The sequence below is a fragment of the Salvelinus namaycush genome, chromosome 9 (genome assembly GCF_016432855.1).
Source record: "Salvelinus namaycush isolate Seneca chromosome 9, SaNama_1.0, whole genome shotgun sequence".
Classification (NCBI taxonomy): Eukaryota; Metazoa; Chordata; class Actinopteri; order Salmoniformes; family Salmonidae; genus Salvelinus; species Salvelinus namaycush.
Window position 1 is genome coordinate 30,587,707 of NC_052315.1, and position 20,061 is coordinate 30,607,767.

At 42.9% G+C, this 20,061-nt stretch overlaps 2 protein-coding genes across 4 annotated transcripts in view; one reads left to right on the forward strand and one right to left on the reverse strand.

Moving 5' to 3' along the window:
* Window positions 1-17,020, reverse strand: part of LOC120053941 (S phase cyclin A-associated protein in the endoplasmic reticulum-like) — a 106,748-nt gene extending 89,728 nt beyond the window's left edge. For all 3 annotated transcript variants that reach the window (XM_039001268.1, XM_039001267.1, XM_039001266.1), the window contains exons 1-4: window positions 16,737-17,020; window positions 13,062-13,179; window positions 11,918-11,994; window positions 11,517-11,714 (exon numbers count right to left, since the gene is read on the reverse strand). In XM_039001268.1, coding sequence (XP_038857196.1) covers window positions 11,517-11,714; window positions 11,918-11,994; window positions 13,062-13,179; window positions 16,737-16,901 — 558 coding nt within the window. In that variant the 5' untranslated portion in view covers window positions 16,902-17,020. The remainder of the gene's footprint in view (window positions 1-11,516; window positions 11,715-11,917; window positions 11,995-13,061; window positions 13,180-16,736) is intronic.
* A 175-nt stretch (window positions 17,021-17,195) lies between these two features.
* rcn2 (reticulocalbin 2) lies at window positions 17,196-19,663 on the forward strand. Its single transcript, XM_039001269.1, has 8 exons — window positions 17,196-17,324; window positions 17,856-17,975; window positions 18,057-18,159; window positions 18,331-18,527; window positions 18,630-18,743; window positions 18,842-18,935; window positions 19,046-19,188; window positions 19,429-19,663. Exons 2-8 carry the CDS (start codon window positions 17,856-17,858, stop codon window positions 19,570-19,572), a joined length of 915 nt encoding a protein of 304 aa, XP_038857197.1. The 5' UTR covers window positions 17,196-17,324; the 3' UTR covers window positions 19,573-19,663.
* Window positions 19,664-20,061: the final 398 nt, after the last annotated feature.

The following is a 20,061-nucleotide window of genomic DNA, read 5'->3' on the forward strand; positions in this document are numbered from 1 at the left end:
ACAGGATTCCACACTAACATTTTTACATTGATTTTGATAGATTTACTGTAACAGGAAAGGAGACAGTCTTAAATAATAATAAATAAATAACAAGTGCAACATTTATATATTGCAGTTTTTAAAAGTGCCACGTGTTCTTTCTGCAAAATCCTCTAGAGGTCAGTTTTTGAAAAAATTATACTTCATACCAAAAGGATACCACAGTAACAGGATTTCACTCTCAAAAATCTCACTTTTTAATAGAACATCCAATTGTGTTGTTTTTCTAAGTCCACAACAATGCTTAACCCACATCAGGGGACCATTTGAAGTCTTGGAAAAACATGAGAAATGTTGCATTTTTTGTTGTTGTGTGTACTCAGTTACCCTTTAATTCAGGTGTGCACAAGCCAGTCAGTTGTTTGGCTAGCTGTGTTTCTGTAGGGCACTTGTGATGGAGTTTTCAAAACAAATTGCCACAGGATTGATGCAAATAATCAGGATTCTGCCAGGTAAGCATAGACTACTTTGTAGTTAGTTATCTTTCAAAATTGCCTTTGTCTACTAGAAAATGGTTACTCTATCATTAGCATGCTAACCGCTACACAACGTGGTAGACATATAGACCCTATGCGCTACCGCACACAGCAGGCAGCACACTGGGCCAGTGCCAACTGAAAGCTATTTGCAGGAATAAATAAAAAATACTGTCCTGGGTCAAGATCTGACGGGAAGACAAACGAGGCTGCATCATTTCAATAGTAGGTGATTTTATCTTTCATTTGCAGTCTGAGCAAGTAACCTATATCTGGTTCATAAAGACATTGGAAAGTCAAAGTCAAGGCCTTATTCAAGTACTGAATTCAAATTTTCAGGAACTGTATGCATTAATGTATGCATTAACACTTTATAATAGGCCTACCCAATTGCATTATGCATTGACATTCACATTATTTTTATATTCTAAAATATGTCAGAATAATGTGGCCATTGCCTGACTAAATAGACAGCATGCGAGACAAACACACTAATGAATATGGTAACTAGTCAGTCTCACCATTTGAGATGTTCAAGAGTTAGTGGTTACTGTATCATGTTTAAAAAAAAAAAGAGAAAGTGACCAAAAAGCAGTTTCCTATGTAATGAAACTCTTTGCAGGGAAAATCAAGTTGAAGCCAACATTCAATGTCTTCTTGCTCATAATAACTGCATGTGGTTTTAACAGACTAGCACAACACCTTTCAACGGCGGAAAACAAACAAAAGCACCTAGGCTACATCTCTCATAAAAACTGATCAGAAATTCAATTACAGAATAACTATATCGGAGCAGTAGAACTTCTAATTTGGCTACCATAACTTCAATGACTTTTCAAGGACCAAAGAGCCTAGAGGAAATGTCGGATTTTCAAGGCAGGCTATTCCATGATGACTGAATTGCACATCGCAAATATTCAACCAAGACTTTGAACTTTTGAGATACGAGGGGCCAATCAATATGAACCTTCCCTTCAGAGTGTGCTTAAAATGTATGCACAGCCATGACCATGCTTATACATAATGCCAACTGGTGGAATAAGGGAACTGCTTGTCAAGCGTAGCCTACTGAGTGAGGAAAATACATGCTGAAAATGTATGAAATTGTGAGAATAATAATTAAATCATTCTTCGATTTCATTGCATTTCCATTCTGAATTCATGCAACATACAGTATCTTGACAGGCTATATCATATCATTTGACCGCATTTGTTACGGGAAAACGAGTGAGAGATGGCTGATCTTGTTCCGTTGGAAGATTTGGCACATGCTGCACTTAGCAGACAGCGCATTTTAGAGACAGGTGGGACTTTTTTTTGCATTATCAGATATCGTTTTCCAAAACCAATGTTACAGGATTTTTGCAATGATTTAAAACCTATTTTAGAAAGGCAAACTACTAATGCCATTCCGGGGCACATCCAAGTGCTATCCACCCTCGGGTATTTGGCAACGGCCAGTTTCAGCGGGAGCTTGCCGATCGGCATCTCACAGCCACCGGATGAGCTGATGTTTCAACTCAAAGTTTATTTGTCACGTGCGCCGAATACAACAGGTGTAGACCTTAAAGTGAAATGCTTACTTACAGGCTCTAACCAATAGTGCAAAAAGGGTATTAGGTGAACAATAGGTAAGTAAAGAAATAAAACAACAGTAAAAAGACAGGCTATATACAGTAGCAAGGCAATAAAAGTAGCGAGGCTACATACAGACACCGGTTAGTCAGGCTGATTGAGGTAGTATGTACATGTAGATATGGTTAAAGTGACTATGCATATATGATGAACAGAGAGTAGCAGTAGCGTAAAAGAGAAGTTGGCGGGTGGTGGGACACAATGCAGATAGCCCGGTTAGCCAATGTGCGGGAGCACTGGTTGGTCGGCCCAATTGAGGTAGTATTTACATGAATGTATAATTAAAGTGACTATGCATATATGATAAACAGAGAGTAGCAGCAGCGTAAAAAGAGGGGTTGGGGGCACACAGTGCAAATAGTCTGGGTAGCCTTTTGATGACCTATTCAGGAGTCTTATGGCTTGGGGGTAAAAACTGTTGAGAAGCCTTTTTGTCCTAGACTTGGCACTCCGGTACCGCTTGCCATGCGGTAGTAGAGAGAACAGTCTATGACTGGGGTGGCTGACAATTGTTAAGGCCTTCCTCTGACACCGCCTGGTGTAGAGGTCCTGGATGGCAGGCAGCTTAGCCCCAGTGATGTACTGGGCCGTACGCACTACCCTCTGTAGTGCCTTGTAGTGTCAGACGTTGAGCAATTGCCGAAACAGGTAGTGATGCAACCAGTCAGGATGCTCTCGATGTTGCAGCTGTAGAACCTTTTGAGGATCTCAGGACCCATGCCAAATCTTTTTTGTTTCCTGAGGGGGAATAGGCTTTGTCGTGCCCTCTTCATGACCGTCTTGGTGTGTTTGGACCATTCTAGTTTGTTGTTGATGTGGACACCAAGGAACTTGAAGCTCTCAACCTGCTCCACTACAGCCCTGTCGATGAGAATGGGGGCGTGCTCGGTCCTCCTTTTCCTGTAGTCCACAATCATCGCCTTAGTCTTGGTTACGTTGTGGGATAGGTTGTTATTCTGGCACCACCCGGCCAGGTCTCTGACCTCCCTATAGGCTGTCTCGTTGTTGTCGGTGATCAGGCCGACCACTGTTTTGTCATCGGCAAACTTAATGGTGTTGGGGTCGTGCCTGGCCATGCAGTCGTGGGTGAACATGGAGTACAGGAGGGGACTGAGCACACACCCCTGGGGAGCTCCAGTATTGAGGATCAGCGTGGCAGATGTGTTGCTACCTACTCTCACCATCTGGGGGCGGTCCGTCAGGAAGTCCAGGATCCAGTTGCAGAGGGAGGTGTTTAGTCCCAGGGTCTTTAGCTTATTGATGAGCTTTGAGGGTACTATGGTGTTGAACGCTGAGCTGTAGTCAATGAATAGCATTCTCACATAAGTGTTCCTTTTGTCCAGGTGGGAAAGGGCAGTGTGGAGTGCAATAGAGATTGCATCATCTGTGGATCTGTTTGGGCGGTATGCAAATTGGAGTGGGTCTATGGTTTCTGGGATAATGGTGTTGATGTGAGCCATTACCAGCCTTCCAAGCACTTCTTGGCTACGGACGAGTGCGCTACGGGTCTGTAGTTATTTAGGCAGGTTGCCTTTGTGTTCTTGGGCACAGGGACTATGGTGGTCTGCTTGAAACATGTCGGTATTACAGACTCAATCAGGGACATGTTGAAAATGTCAGTGAAGACACCTGCCAGTTGGTCAGCACATGCCCGGAGCACACGTCCTGGTAATCCGTCTGGCCCCGCAGCCTTGTGAATGTTGACCTGTTTAAAGGTCTTACTCACGTCGGCTATGGAGAGCGTGATCACACAGTCGTCTGGAACAGCTGATGCTCTCATGCACGCCTCAGTGTTGCTTGCCTCGAAGCGAGCATAGAAGTGATTTTGCTCGTCTGGTAGGCTCGTGTCACTGGGCAGCTCGCGGCTGTGCTTCCCTTTGTAGTCTGTAATAGTTTGCAAGCCCTGCCACATAAGACGAGCGTCGGAGCCGGTGTAGTATGATTAAATTTTAGCCCTGTATTGACACTTTGCCTGTTTGATGGTTCATCGCAGGGCATAGCAGGATTTCTTGTAAGCTTCCGGGTTAGGGTCCCGCACCTTGAATGCGGCAGATCTAACCTTTAGCTCAGTGCGAATGTTGCCTGTAATCCATGGCTTCTGGTGGGGGTATGTATGTACAGTCACTGTGGGAACGACGTCCTCGATGCACTTATTGATAAAGCCAGTGACTGATGTGGTGTACTCCTCAATGCCATCGGAAGAATCCCGGAATATGTTCCAGTCTGTGATAGCAAAACAATCCTGTAGTTTAGCATCTGCTTCATCTGACCACTTTTTTTATAGACCGAGTCACTGGTGTTTCCTGCTTTAATTTTTGCTTATCAGGAATCAGGAGGATAGAGTTGTGGTCGGATTTACCAAATGGAGGGCCAGGGAGAGCTTTGTACGCGTCTCTGTGTGCGGAGTACAGGTGATCTAGAATTTTTTTCCCTCTGGTTGCACATTTAACATGTTAATATAAATTTGGTAGAACTGATTTAAGTTTCCCTGCATTAAAGTCTTCGGCCACTAGGAGCGCCACCTCTGGGTGAGTGGTTTCCTGTTTGCTTATTTCCTTATAGAGCTGACTGAGTGCGGTCTTAGTGCCAGCATCTGTCTGTGGTGGTAAATAAACAGCCACGAAAAGTACAGCTGAAAACTCTAGGCAAGTAGTGTGGCCTGTAATTTATCACAATATACTCTACTTTAGGCGAGCAAAATCTAGAGACTTCCTTAGATTTTGTGCACCAGCTGTTGTTTACAAATATGCACAGACCACCCCCCCCCCCCCGTCTGTTCTATCTTGCCGGTGAAGCGTATATCTCGCTAGCTGAATATCCAAGTCATCATTCAGCCACGATTCCGTGAAACATAGGATATTACAGTTTTTGATGTCCCGTTGGTAGGATATTTGTGATCGTACCTCATATAATTTATTTTCCAATGATTGCACGTTGGCGAGTAGTATTGACGGTAACGGCAGCTTTCCCACTCGCCTTCTCCGGGACTTGACCAGGCATCCGGCTCTTTGTCCTCTGTACCTGCATCGCTTCCTCTTGCAAATAACGGGGATGTCGGCCCTGTGGGGTGTTTGTCTAACCCAAGGTGAGTGATCACTGTCCGGATATCCAGAAGCTTTTTTTTGCCGTAAGATACGGTTGCAGAAACAATATGTACAAAATAAGTTATAAATAACACATGGATAATCATAATATTTGGATAATCATTAGCAAAATGAACAATTACATACAATTTCCATACACCATCGCACAACAGGTTGAAGTCAAGAGGGGACTTTTGACAATGGGTTCCCAAATACACAAATAGACAGCACCCCACATTGTCATAAAAGCACCATCCCAAAACTAGTTCAACTACGTAACAGAAACAGACTTATGTGATGTGCAAAAGCTGCTGCTGAATGTGGTGTTAAGGTGGCCATTTGGAAGAACAGCAATGTTGGCCTATACGTGGGAGCTGTTGAGGATGTATGGCTTATTGGTGCATGTTGTCTACTCACGTGAAGTATATTTGCCATTGCTAAAGCAACTTGAATTGTCCTAATAGTCGTCTGTTTGTAGTTATGTTTTTACTGGTTAAGCCACAACTGAGCAAGCCAAATAAAATATTTTGGCCTGACACTAGCACCTCAATTTCTGTCTCGGAATTATTTAAAAAAAAAAAATACTTTTTGGGTTGCACCATTGTATTTAAATGGTATGGCAATGTACACTGAACAAAAACAAAACGTAACATGCAACAATTTCAAAGATTTTAGTGAGTTACAGTTCATAAGGAAATCAGTCAATTGAAATAAATGCATTAGGCCCTGATCTATTGATGTCATATGACTGGGAATACAGATATGCATCTGTTGGTCACAGACCCCTTAAAAAGGTAGGGCCTTTGGATAAAAAAATAAGTATCTGGTGTGTGACCACCATTTGCTTCACATAGCGTTAAATCAGGCTGTTGATTGTGGCCTGTGGAATGTTGTCCTACTCCTCCTCAATGGCTGTGCGAAGTTGCTGGATATTGGCGGGAACTAGAACGCTCTGTTGTACATGTCGATCCAGAGCATCCCAAACATGCTTAAATGGGTGACATGTCAGGTGAGTATGCAGGCCATGGAAGAACTGGGAGAGCTTCAGCTTACAGGAATTGTGTACAGATCCTTGCGACATGGAGCCGTGCATTATCATGCTGAAACATGAGGTGATGCCAGCGGATGAACGGCACGACAATGGGCCTCAGGATCTCGTCACGGTATCTCAGTGCCTTCAAACTGCCATCTATAAAAACGCAATTGTGTTTGTTGTCTGTAGTTTATGCCTTGCCATAACCCCACCGCCACCATGGGGCACTCTGTTCACAGCATTGACATCAGCAAAACGCTCATCCACACAACGCCATACACACCGTCTGCCCGGAACAGTTGAAACCGGGAGTCATCCGTGAAGAGCACACTTCTCCAACATGCCATTGGCCATCGAAGGTGAATATTTTCCCACTGAAGTCAGTTATGACGCCAAACTGCAGTCAGGTCAAGACCCTGGTGAGGACAACGAGCACCCAGATGAGCTTCCCTGAGACTGTTTGACAGTTTGTGCAGAAATTATTTGGTTGTGCAAACCAATAGTTTCAGGTGGCTGGTCTCAGATGATCCCTCAGGTAAAGAAACCAGATGTGGAAGTCCTGGGCTGGCGAGGTCACACGTAGTCTGTGGTTCTGAAGCCGGTTGGACGTACTTGCCAAAATCTCAAAAACGACAGTAGAGAAATTAACACTGTCAACTGCTCTGGTGGACATTCCTGCAGTCAGCATTCCAATTGCACGTTCCCTCAACTTGAAACATCTGTGGCATTGTGTTGTGTGACAAAACTGCACATTTTAGAGTGGACTTTTATTGTCCTCAGCAGAAGGTGCACCTGTGTAATGATCATGCTGTTTAATCACCTTCTTGAGATGCCACACCTGTCAGGTGGATGGATTATCTTGGCAAAGGAGAAACGCTCACTAACAGGGATGTAAACTAATTTGTGCATAAAATGAGAGAAATAAGCTTTTTGTGCATATGGAACATTTCTGGGTCTTTGATTTTAGCTCATGAAACATGGGACCAACACTTTACATGTTGTATTTAGATTTATGTTCAGTGTATAGCATTATTACCCTATTTTTTTTTCACAGGCCCAAGTGGGCCACTGACGGTTATGATGGACTGGCCCGGAGGGTTTCCAAAACCTCCCCTATAGGCTATGTCGAGCCCTGACACACACAGACAGGGGGCATTCCAGTGCCGTTGTTGCCTCTTCAGATTTTTGGTCAATTGCACGTTACTGTTTGAATAAAAAAAAATTGTGAACCAAAAACTGTGTGACCTAGTAAACAATTAAAATGTGACTGTTTGGTTGCAGTATCGAACCCTGCTAGAGCCTGTCTGTTGCTTGCTCAGAAATCATCCCAGGCAGAGCTCTAGTGAAACAGACGTTGGTGATTGATGGGGAGTGTGGAGGGAGTGGTAATTGAGAGTAAAGCTTCACAGTGCTTTTAGTTAATAGACAAGTCAGGCCAGTGAAAGATGTGTCCAGCAGCAGGCCTGCTGATTAGTTAGTTAACAGCCTCAGCCAGGCCCTCCGCTGCAGCCGACTTCATTTGATAATGAAGGGACCACAGCTGAAAGGAGGCAAAAAACTACATTCACGACAAACTAAAAACACTTACCTACAAATACTACTCACCTAAATAGAAATACATAAGATTTCCTGAGGACTGCATAAAGATCTAAACCCACTAGAGGTCAAATGAAGCCTGGTGAGCAGTAAAAAGATGGTCATTCTGGTAACAATTAAATTAAAACGTTTAGATGAGTGAAAGCCAATTTAATTTCACTTTTAGTTTCTAACAATATATTGTGTGCCAATTATGTCTGTTTTTGCCTTGAAGTTTCTCCAATGTCATACTTTATGATGCAGTAGATGCCTTCTACAGTAGCTCTCCGTTCAAGAGAACTCAGAGCCTCCTCCCCTGCACGGTAGTGTAGTATGATGTGTCATAAATCAGGGACCGGACGGAACAATTGGTTGATAAGAACTATTTAGACCTGAAGGGGATGTGGGTTCAAGAGATGTGAACGTTATTAATATACAAGCATGAATCAGATTGCGGCAGGCTCTACTGGCCGGGGGGAATCACAAAAGATGAACCAGTGTTGATGAAGGAAGGGCTGAATGGTCTCTGTTGGTCTGTTAGTCTCATTCAAAAAACACAAGCACACCATTGAAATCTCCTCACAGTTCTTAACACTCCCTGCAGAAATGTAAAAATGTCTCTTTAAACTAAAGATATCTGGGCTGAGTCTCAATCCAGCACATCCAACGATGTCACCCTTCCGCATCTGCAGTGATAGGTGGCAGAGCTACAGCTGTGTTTGTCAGACTTTGAGACATCCCGAAAATCTGTCATCTCACAAAAACGGTTTGGCCTACATACTATTACCTCTCTATGGAAGATGAGACTCTCACGAACATGTGGGTTGTTTTGCTCTAAGACCCCCACAAGACTCATATGAAGTCAGTACAGCCGATCTGCCGACTTCTGTCTGTAGCATTAGAACAGTTTGGGCTACAAACTAATATCACCCCTTTATGGAAAGGCGAGTCTCTCACGAACACTTACATGTTGGACGCCCACAAGCCTCACTAGACTTGTCTGAAGGTACCCCAGTGCAAGTTTAAAAATGAATGGAAGTATACGGTACATTCGGAAAGTATTATTTACCTAAGTATTCAGAACCTTTCCTATGAGACTCAAAGTTGAGCTCAGGTGCATCCTATTGTCCATTGATCCTCCTTGAGATGTTTCTACAACTTGATTGGAGTCCACCTGTGGTAAATTCAATTGATTGGACATGATTTGGAAAGGCACACACCTGTCTATATAAGGTCCCAGTTGACAGTGCATGTCAGAGCAAAATCCAAGCAATGAGGTCGCAGTAATTGTCCGTAGAGCGCCGAGACACAGATCTGGGGAGTCTACCAACACATTTCTGCAGCATTGAAGTTCCACAAGAACACAATGACTTCCATTATTCTTAAATGGAAGAAGTTTGAGCTGGCCACCCGGCCAAACTAAGCAATCGGGGGAGAAGGGCCTTGGTCAGTGAGGTGACTAAGAACCCGATGGTCCCGCTGACAGAGCTCAAGAGTTCCTCTGTGGAGATGGGAGAACCTTCCAGAAGGACAACCATCTTTGCAGCCCTCCACAAATCAGGCCTTTATGGTAGAGTGGCTAGATGGAAACTGCTCAGTAAAAAGAACATGAAAGGGGATACCAAGTCAGTTGTACAACTGAAATGTGTCTTCTGCATTTAACCTAACCCCACTAGATCAGAGAGGTGCGGACGGCTGCCTTAATCAACATCCACGTCTTCGGCGCCCGGTGAACAGTGGGTTAACTGCCTTTCTCAGGGGCAGGACGACAGACAGCCCACTCAGAGTTTGCCAAAGGGCACCTATAGGACTCTCAGACCATGAGAAACAAGATTCTCAGGTCTGATGAAAACAAGATTGAACTCTTCGGCCTGAATGCCAAGTGTCACGTCTAGAGAAAACCTGGCACCATCCCTAAGGTGAAGCATGGTGGTGGCAGCATCATGCTGTGGGGATGTGTTTCAGCAGCAGGGACTGGGAGACTAGTCAGGATCAAGGGAAAGATGAATGGAGCAAAGTACAGAGAGATCCTTGATGAAAACCTGCTCCAGTAACGACCTCAGGCTGGGGCAAAGGTTCACCTTCCAACAGGACAACGACCCTAAGCACACAGCCAAGACAACACAGAAGTGGCTTCGGGACAAGTCTCTGAATGTCCTTGAGTGGCCCAGGCAGAGTCCGGACTTGAACTCGATCAAACATCTCTGGAGAGACCTGAAAATAGCTGTCCAGCGACGCTTGAGAGGATCTGCAGAGAAGAATGGGAGAAACTCCCCAAATACAGGCGTGCCAAGCTTGTAGCATCATACCAATGAGTCAAGGCTCTAATCGCTGCCAAAGGTGCTTCAACAAAGTACTGAGCAAAGGGTCTGAATACTTATGTAAATGTGATATTTAATTTGTGGGAAAAGTCATGGGGTCTGAATACTTCCCGAATGCACTCTATATGGAAGTAGTTTAATGCCTAAAATAAGGGGTTAAATACATTTAAAGAAATGGTTTCCTGATCTTCCTTATCTCACTTTAAAACAAACTTTCTTTAATTTAATGTTTCAAATACTTGTTTTATATATTTGTTTTGAGGGGTCCTAAAATTCAAATAGCTAAATAATCCTTTGTATGACCATTTTAAAACATATCCATATGTTAGATTAGAAACCCCTCCCCCCAGTTTAGAATCAAAACTAGTCTATAGGCCTGAGTACAAAGTGATGCCAGGCCAGAGATGCGTGTCTGTGGGTGGCAGAGCGCAGAGGGGCTGTTTGTGTTTGAGTGAGAGCACAAAGTGCAGATTTACACTGCTCCAGGGGATTGTGGCCGGGTGGAATCAGAGCACTCTGCTTCTCCTCCAGCTAATTCTATCATTTATCAGAGTCAGTCAGTCCATTAGGGCCAGGCTAAGGCTGGCTGGGTGGGACTGACGGGGACAGGGGGTATATGAGCCCAGCTCATTAGACTTCACTGGGGTGGGAACACACAACAGCCAGACTACATCTCACACAGCCCCACTGTCAGCATGGAGACCACAGGCAGGGGCAGTGTGTTCCAGCACTGACCACACGCGGTCACCACAACCATGCTCAGCATAATGCTGCATGGCAGACTGATCGATACAGCAGAGCAGTGTATACCGAGATCAACATGGCAGGCCAGCCCTGAAGTAGGATTATACCACAGGCTCTGCCTAGTAAACAAAAGCATTACTGTGTATTATCAAAATCCCAATATACTTATTGTATGCCATCAGTAGCGGAGTACATAGAACTTTACATTCATAGCTGGCCTAAACAGAGACTCAGGCATCGTTCCCCTTACAGTTGGCCGGCCGGCCCCCATTCCATGCCCACTAGCACAGCCCTTACACCACACAGCACACACCAACATTGTTTACACCATGTCATTAATATCCACTCCCTCCAGCCAAACCCAGGAGAGTGCCCTGTGATAATTCTCTCACTAGCAAGCCTTCAAAGGCCCCTCTGACACTAACCAGAGAACAAGTGGAATGTGAGCGAGCAGAAGGAGAACCCCGTTATCAACTCAATATCTCCCTCTAGTGTTGATGAAGTGTGGTGCTCTGCAGTGCCTCCAGTTCTTCATATTTTTGTTGTTGAGGACCCTGTTGAGGTAGGGGTGTTTAGGTTTTGGGTCACAACTTAAGGTCCAGAGCCCTACCTTACACTCCACCACACTCTGATCAGATTCACAGGTGACATAGATCTCATCCACTGCCCGCCGCAGGTTGTCGAAGAGGAAGGCCCAGTATCGTGCTCGCAGGTCCACCTTGCGCGGCTGCTTGGCTTTGGTGGGACTCTTCTCTGCTCCCTTGTCAAGCAAGGCCCCGGCTGTGCTCTTGTTGTCCAGGCCTGTATTCTGTAGAGACAGCAGAAGAGGAGACAAAGCATAATGTTGAGGCAAAGAATATGATGTTGCTAGGTCTACAATGCTCTCTAGTGGTACATGTGCTTAACTAGCAGTGAGCAAAATATTTCATCCATCTTTAGGTTTTATTATTTCATAAAGGCAAAATTAGAATAAGTATGTAAGCTAATATTAAAAGATGACAATATGCACACCTGTTTCTTATTCCTATGCAGTCCAGAGTTAATTCTTTGATTCCTCAAATTGGCGTTTGTGTGAGTCTTGGACTTCCCTGTGAAACATTAAAAAAACGAAAAACATTTAATTTCCAGAAAAACAAACTATTAGTTCTAAAAAAGCCACATCGCTTTTACATTGATCTGGTCACCCTTTGTTTTGCCAAAGATGGAATATGGCCTGTGGGAGTAACAAAACATAAAAGTACAGAACCGCACACGCACAATACAGACTGACCCAAAGCCTTGCAAGAGAGAAGAGAATGCACTCTCTCCCTCCTCTCTCACGCTGTTCTCTGCACAACATTGTCAGAGTAGGTAGCATTCCCAAATACTGTAGGGAAACAACCCTGATACAATGACCACACGGCTGTGTGCATGAGCAGGTTCAATCTGTGATACCAATAACATCTTTCTGGTTTGTTGTCCAGTTACCCATTGCAGAACCCATCCAGACAGTTATGAAATATTCCACCAGTGTTCAATCAAAGGACTAACTGGGTTAATTGTGTGTTCCTAATCATGATCGATCATGTTTAAAAGCTAGCAAACTGACTGTTTCTGTCCATTAAACATTCCTCCACTACTAGAGGGTGTGAAGCTCATTAAGTCGGAGTTATATTGAACTTTTAAATCTGACGAGGGACCAGTGAAATGACACGTCACCTTGACACCTGTTTTGAATTCAGTCGTCTCAGGGAAGGGAAATATATGAAGGCCAATGCATAGAATAACAGAGGTGAATCAAAAGCTGTCATTTTGTTAAGGGAGATATTGTATTACAGCCAAGAGCAGAGTCTGGACTCACGTGACCTTTCCCCACCACAATGCCCTTTGTTGTGCCTAAGTTAATTGATTCCTTTGTTCCAAATAGACAAAGGGCTTGTTTCATGCACTGTAAGTCAATATCAGCACCTGCCACTGGAGGTGAACATTGGTTTGCCCATCTAATCAATTATATACCCACCAAGACAACACAAATGTATCTGGTGAAAACACAATGGAATCTACTTCAAAGAAACACGCATCTGTAAACATAAACAGTCATTCCTTTTACATCAGACTGATACATACAGTATTATCAGGCCCATTTGAGCGTGTGTGTGTGCACATTTTGACTGACCTTCCTCCTCTTTGTTCTCCAGAGGAACACTCCAGGCAATGAGATTTCTCGCAGCACGGCCCTCTTCTGCCACAATCTTCCTCACCTTGTCATGGCTGTTTGACCGCTGAAAGGATGCCTGCAGACAAAATGGGGACCACATCAAATGGTACCAAATATCAAAATCAAAAAACATGAAGGCATATAACCCAGCTGTAGGATTCCATGGATGAGTTCATAACATTGACAACACGCTGTGGATGAAAACTGGTGCTTTGTACAGAACAGTAGATTAATAGTACATTACTATGCAGCATAGTTGCCCTACATATACTGTAGGCTAGGCTACACTAGAGAATATGCACAAGTGTTTTATGGCCAAGGAGACCTGCCCCACACAGGTCATATAAAGCATGTGATGTTTTGAACAGCACAAGACAACATGGCTCTTCACACCTGTGTGTTATGTTATGGTGCTTGGTAACAGGACATAGACACATAGGTATGGGTTTAATTAACATGGAGGCATCAAATGCTTTGTCATAAATAAATGCAGAGTACTGTGCTATAATAGAGATGTCTCTGAACCCTGGGCTCTGGCCTCTCCCTGGGCACCTCATGTGACATTGAGTTAGTCATGCAAGTTGAGCGGATGCCAAAATCTCTTGCTCGCTCCGCTCTTTACCTCTTCCTCACACACCAACACACATGTGCACGAACACACAAACACGTATGCACAGACAGACAAGCAGGCACATCACAGCATGGTCTAGATAGGATCCCATGCATGAATGCCAAGAGAAAATCTGATTTACGGTCTATAAGCATTGAGTCCCACTTTGCAATGCCAATTAAAGACTCTGCCATTTCCATCTATTGAGAAAGCCTGGCATCTAGGTTTACGTTTTCTATAAGCACAAAATAAATGAATGTGATTGTGACATTATCATACTGTATTGTTGTGCACTTCATTCCATGCATTTGAAGATTTAGCATATTTTCCACATACAGAATATAATTGATTTACAGCGACACTATTTCGAGTTTAAATGCAAAATAATCTCCCGGTGGATAACAAAGTTAAATCTACTGGTAACCCAATTAGACTATAAAAACTGCTACCTAAATTTGGACTTGCTTATCAAAATCGGGACCTGAACCAGACTCAAGGTTCTCTGCATTCTGTCCGTAATAGCAACAGAGTCATGTCATGAGAAATTGTTTAATCTCGAGTCTCAAATGTCACTGCCATTCACAAAGACTACAACAAAATAATGACTTCCATGACACCTTTCAAAGAAACTAATTAGAACAACACTACCATTACCGTTTATCTACCAAATGAAGTGTCTGACAATACAGAGGTACTTCTATCTTTTAATCAAGCCCATGGTATCTCTTCTGTGTGAAACTCCCACACTATAGTATCCTAGCATGCTAACAGAACAGGCTACATGCTCATATGACTCATTAGGTTTTACACATGCATAAACAGCAAGCAGTGTCCTGGTCTGCTACCATTTTATGTCCTTCTGGAATATTCACAATGCATCTCCTACTTTTAGTGAGCAAAAAAATATCCTTTACATATAAGCTCCATTCTATTACTATAGAAGAGCATAAGGACAATAGGATCAAACGCCAACATCACTGAGGCTGCACATCAAACAGAGTAGCCAAACCCCACTGAAAATGAACAAATAGCAAGCTAGGTTACCATCATAGCAGTAAATATTTACACTGTGGTTCCTGGCATGGCAGCCATCTGATGAGGGATCACTCTTGACTTGCAGGGAAGCCTATAGACTTGACTGATGGCTGCCTAGCTGTACAGCCTGAGGCTGGCAATGATTACAGAAAGGCTCTCCTGATCCACTTAATCAGCTGCTGCCACCTGGCCTTCACTATGGAATTTTATGTATTTATTTCATTTATTTAACCTTTATTTAACTAAGACGGTGCAGGTTGTTTTTTGGAGCATGTGTTATGCTAACTGGTTTATAAACTGAGCCTCTAGATATGCACAGGAAAGGGCCAGTCCTGAGGAGCAGGTGTAGGGTTTTCATCCTAAAAGCAGGTCTACAAACAGACACATGCAGCAAGTGGGAGAGTGAGAAGAGAGACAGAGATTAGAAGATACATACAGAGTAGAAGTAGAGTCTGTAAGCAGGTTCCTCGTCCTTATCCGCCCCTGACATACTTTTGCAGCCAACTTCAGCCAACCTGTTTCCCCTCATCGGCATTGCCACTTGTGCAAGGTGACATAGTCTTCCGACAGCAGGACCAAAATTGACTGTGTGTAGCTCGAACTGCTATAGCAACTTGCCCAGCTGTGTCAACTACTCCAATTGTGATTAAGCACCCGGCTCGCTCAGCGGGCTGACGGTCCATTCACCCCCGTCTGATCTGTCTGTAATCAGTGCTGAGCTAGTAGCCAGCCACCCCCGTGCTGCAGACCACTGCTGCCTTTCTGCCTGCCGGCTCTCCTCTCCTCTGCATCTGTTTACAGCGTCTCTCCTCTTCTGTCATCTCACAGCGCTGCATCGCAGCCCCCTTTCACTCCCTCTGCCACAGCACCGCGCAGTCATGTGGTATTGGAACTGACTAAAATATTTCCTGTATATAGTATGCTTACCTAATTGTGTAGTTATTATTTCTTATTTCTCTTGTATTTTTTTCTAGTAATGCATTGTTATTGATTATTGCATTATTGGGTTGAGTTTGCAAGAAAGGCATTTCACTGTACTTGGGCATGTGACTTTAAAACTTCAAAATTAAAACCTTAAATGTGCGCACACACAGTAGGCCTGCCTCTCAGACCCTGTCCTCCGCTGCCAGTGATGTGTGAAACTGCAGGCTCAAGGAGTGTGCTAATGTAAGCTTGCATTCGCCAGAGAGGCTGAGGCTCAGCAGCATCCTATTGGACTTGGCAGTTGATGAATCATACAAGGCTGGAAGATAAACACAAAACCACATGGTCTTCTTGCAACTTTGTGCCAAATGAGTAGTTTCACAATGAACATTGTTACTAGCATATGAGGTCTGCAGCAGATTTCATGTGACAGCAGGTTCTCTTTTTGAAAACACCACTTTGCCTAAAAAACAACCGTTGGTGTCATCAGCAATGCATTCCTGTATTTTGGCAGGTCACTGTAACCAATACTTACAAATTCTATAGTATATATTTTCCTGTCAATACATCCTGTGTGAGGGCATCCTATACAATAAGTGTAAAAAAAATTAAGAACACCTGCTCTTTCCATGACATAGACTGACCAGGTGAAAACGATGATCCCTTATTGATGTCACTTGTTAAATCCACTTCAATCAGTGTCGATGAAGGGGAGGAGACAGGTTAAAGAAAGATTTTTAAGCCTTGAGACAATTGACACATGGATTGTATGTGTGTGCCATTCAGAGGGTGAATGGTCAAGACAAAATATAAATGCCTTCGAAGGCGCTACTACAGCCTGGGGTTCGACCCCGCTCGTGACCGGGAGCTCAATATTAATAGGAAGGTGTTCCTAATGTTTAGTATACTCAGTGTATTTTTGAAAGGTGGCTAGCCAGTAACTAGCCAAGTTAGTTAGCCATCAAATATAAACGCATTAGCTAACTAACTATCTGAACGCGGTCTTAATTTGCAGGTCATAGTTACATTATAGTAGAACTTGAAAATAGAGCTAGTTACAGTACCTTCAAGGCAACGGTTATGGGAGTATTCCTGCTTTTTCCTCCTCCATGCGAGGACCCTGAGCTGTTGCTGCCAGACCTCTCCCTCCCGTCCCCGCCTTGTCCAATTCTAATACCGAATCGGTGCTGGCCACGCCGTCGTCCATCGTTGCGACTGTCTTTTGACATTTACGTAATTCAATTCTCAGGGTAAAAGCTAAACTTCTTAGAAAATTAGCTAAATTGTTGTGTTTTATGTGTTAACGGAAACGACATAAGACACCACTGACAGTTGTAATCTACATAGCATTTTGCCGGAAGTGTATGATACATGTATGACAGTTTCAGACTATCCAATCATTAATTTGTTAAGCGGAAACAGAAAAAATATAAACCAATCACAAAACAAGAATTGAGGCTAGGGGTGGAATTTAAACTTTCAACCATGGCAACCAAGTAAATGGGCGGGATACAAATATAAAGTAATGTTTTTTTTTTGTCAAATCGATCTGTTCGTGTCCTCTTGCTCCTGGAATCTTCATCATTATTGGACGTTACTCAAATTTTAACCCAGATTTTGCGAGCTGGAACGAGGAATTGGCACAAGCAAAGGTTTGTTTACAACATAATGTTCTCCTAAAATAGCCAGAAAGTCACTCAGCGAACTTTACCAAACGTCTGACCAGTTCAGAATCCACAAGTTTTGTCAGACATTCATTGTCAACAACTCAGTTTATTTCAGGAAAATTCTCAGCATTATTAGCTAACGATAGCTAGTTAGCGTCCTAGTCACCTAACGTTACATCAGCCAAGTAAGCTTAGGTCTATTGTTTGTCAAGGTATGTTTTTGAGGGGTGTCAATGACTGACAACACTTTGGTTGCTAACGTTAGTCGTTACCTAGCTAGCAACAGTACTGTATTGTTGAAGCCCAAACTGTCCAGTCTCTTTAATGTCGACCACCACCAGGTAACTCAGCGCTACTGTCTTCGCGTTTCATACAGCTAATCGTAGGTGAACCAGAACCAGACAGTTACATCATTGATATGTGAAATGCATATTCTATGATTGTTAATCTATATTCTTCTTTAAGTTGACGAAGAATGCTAAAATCATAACATGACGCTTTTTTTCTCCGTCATAGATGAAATACTCAGTTTTACCCATTGCATTGCTTGTAATGCACTGTGCTTTTGGAGAGAGCTCCCACAATCATGAAGATCATTATGTGGGTCACGACATGGATCTCCTATTGGGAACTGAGGTTGTCATTTCTCTCTCATCTGAATAATATCCCCTTTCAGTCATATTCGCTATCTCACTATTTCTATAACTTGAGTTTTAGGAAGAAGATGGAATAAAGAAACTTAGTCCGGCTGAGCAAAGGAACAAAATTATGGAAATCCTGAAGAAGATTGATAAAAATTCTGACAAACATCTAACCTCAGGTTAATTTTTTTTTTAAACGGCTTTGTTTTAGGATGTATTTTGACTTTCAGATGAAAAATGAATCCCACATTGTTATAAAAAATTCACTCAGTTGATATAATGGTATGGATACTGTATGTGTAATCTACTGCCTTACAGTATGTGTAATGTGTAATATATTGTCACTACAGAGGAGATCACACTATGGATTCAACATGTCTACAAGAAATACGCATTGGATGATGCAGAGGAGCGCTTCCCTGAATTTGACACCAACAACGATGGTGTTGTGTCTTGGGAAGAATACAACATGGTTGTCCATGAACGAGTCATTAATATTGATGAGAATGCTGTTCTGGAGGATCCAGAGGAAGAGTCACTCAGATTTGTATGATCATCTTAGTTGTACCAGCCTTTATTTTATTGTTGACAACATATGGATTGCACATGCTCTACACCTCACATTACTTATCAATCTTTTCCTTTTTAGCTCCACTTAAAGGAAAAGAAGCGCTTTGATTTTGCTGATATGGGTGGCACACCAGGCCTTAACCTAACTGAGTTTCTTGCATTTACACACCCATCTGAAGTGGATTACATGGCTGTAAGACATTTCTACACAAAACAAGCTGTTTACATTTGTATCCACATGAGCAGAATCAAATGTTTGGTGTGGTAATATTTTGCTATTTTTTCTTTTAGGATTTTGCCATTGAAGATGTGTTGAGTGAGTATGACACAGATAAAGATGGGTTCATCAGTCTAAGTGAATTTATTGGAGATGTTCGAACTAATGGTAAGCACAGAAGAATGCTTTCTGTGTTTTTCTCAACATACTATGATATAATGGTTTGTAGGGGCTGAGTTGGCTTTCCTGCTGTAGTAATGTGTGTTTGTGTACTTCAGAGGAGGTTGACCCATCAAAGTGGGAGATTGAGGAAACTGTCCGCTTTGACGACCTCTATGATCAAGACAAGGATGGCAAGTTGAATCGAGAGGAGCAGCTCCGCTGGGTGGCCCCTAACAGCTATGGCTCTGCACGGGAGGAGGTGAGTAACCACTACACTACTGTGTCTCTGCATTACATGGACAGCCATGCCTCACTAGGGTGCTCTAGGAGTGCAATTCCTAATTTGATTATAACATATTAGTTCCTGTGAAGTGCAGTCAGGGTATGGAAAGATTTATACATTGGTTGGTATGAATGGTATCCCCATTGAAAGTGGGTGTATCTATCAGTTCTCTTCAGTTTGCTCGAATTCTTTTGCTTTGCTCTTATGTTTTAACAGGCTATTCACCTCATCAAAGAAATGGACCAAGATGGTGATGGGAGACTGTCAGAGGCAGAGGTTTTGAAAAATCAAGAAATGTTTATGAATAGTGAAGTAACAGACTATGGAAGACAACTTCATGTGTCACACGATGAATTATAACATATTTTTTATTTTACTGTGATGTACCAGTTAAAAGTTTGGACACGCATACTTATTCCAGGGTTTTTCTTTATTTTGACTATTTTCTGTATTGTAGAATAATAGTGAAGACATAAACTATGAAATAACACATGGAATCATGTAGTAACCAAAAAAGTGTTAAACAAATTAAAATATATTTGAGATTTTTCAAAGTAGCCACCCTTTGCCTAGATGATAGCTTTGCACATGCTTGGCATTCTCTCAACCAGCTTCATGAGGTAGTCACCTGGAATGCATTTCAATTAACAGGTGTGCCTTGTTAAAAGTTCATTTGTGGAATTTCTTTCATTCTTAATGTGTTTGAGCCAATCAGTTGTGTTGTGAAAGATTTTTCAAGGGCAGTCGCATAAACCATCAAGCGCTATGATGAAACTGGCTCTCATGAGGACCGCCACAGGAAAGGGAGACCCAGAGTTACCTCTGCTGCAGAGGATAAGTTCATTAGAG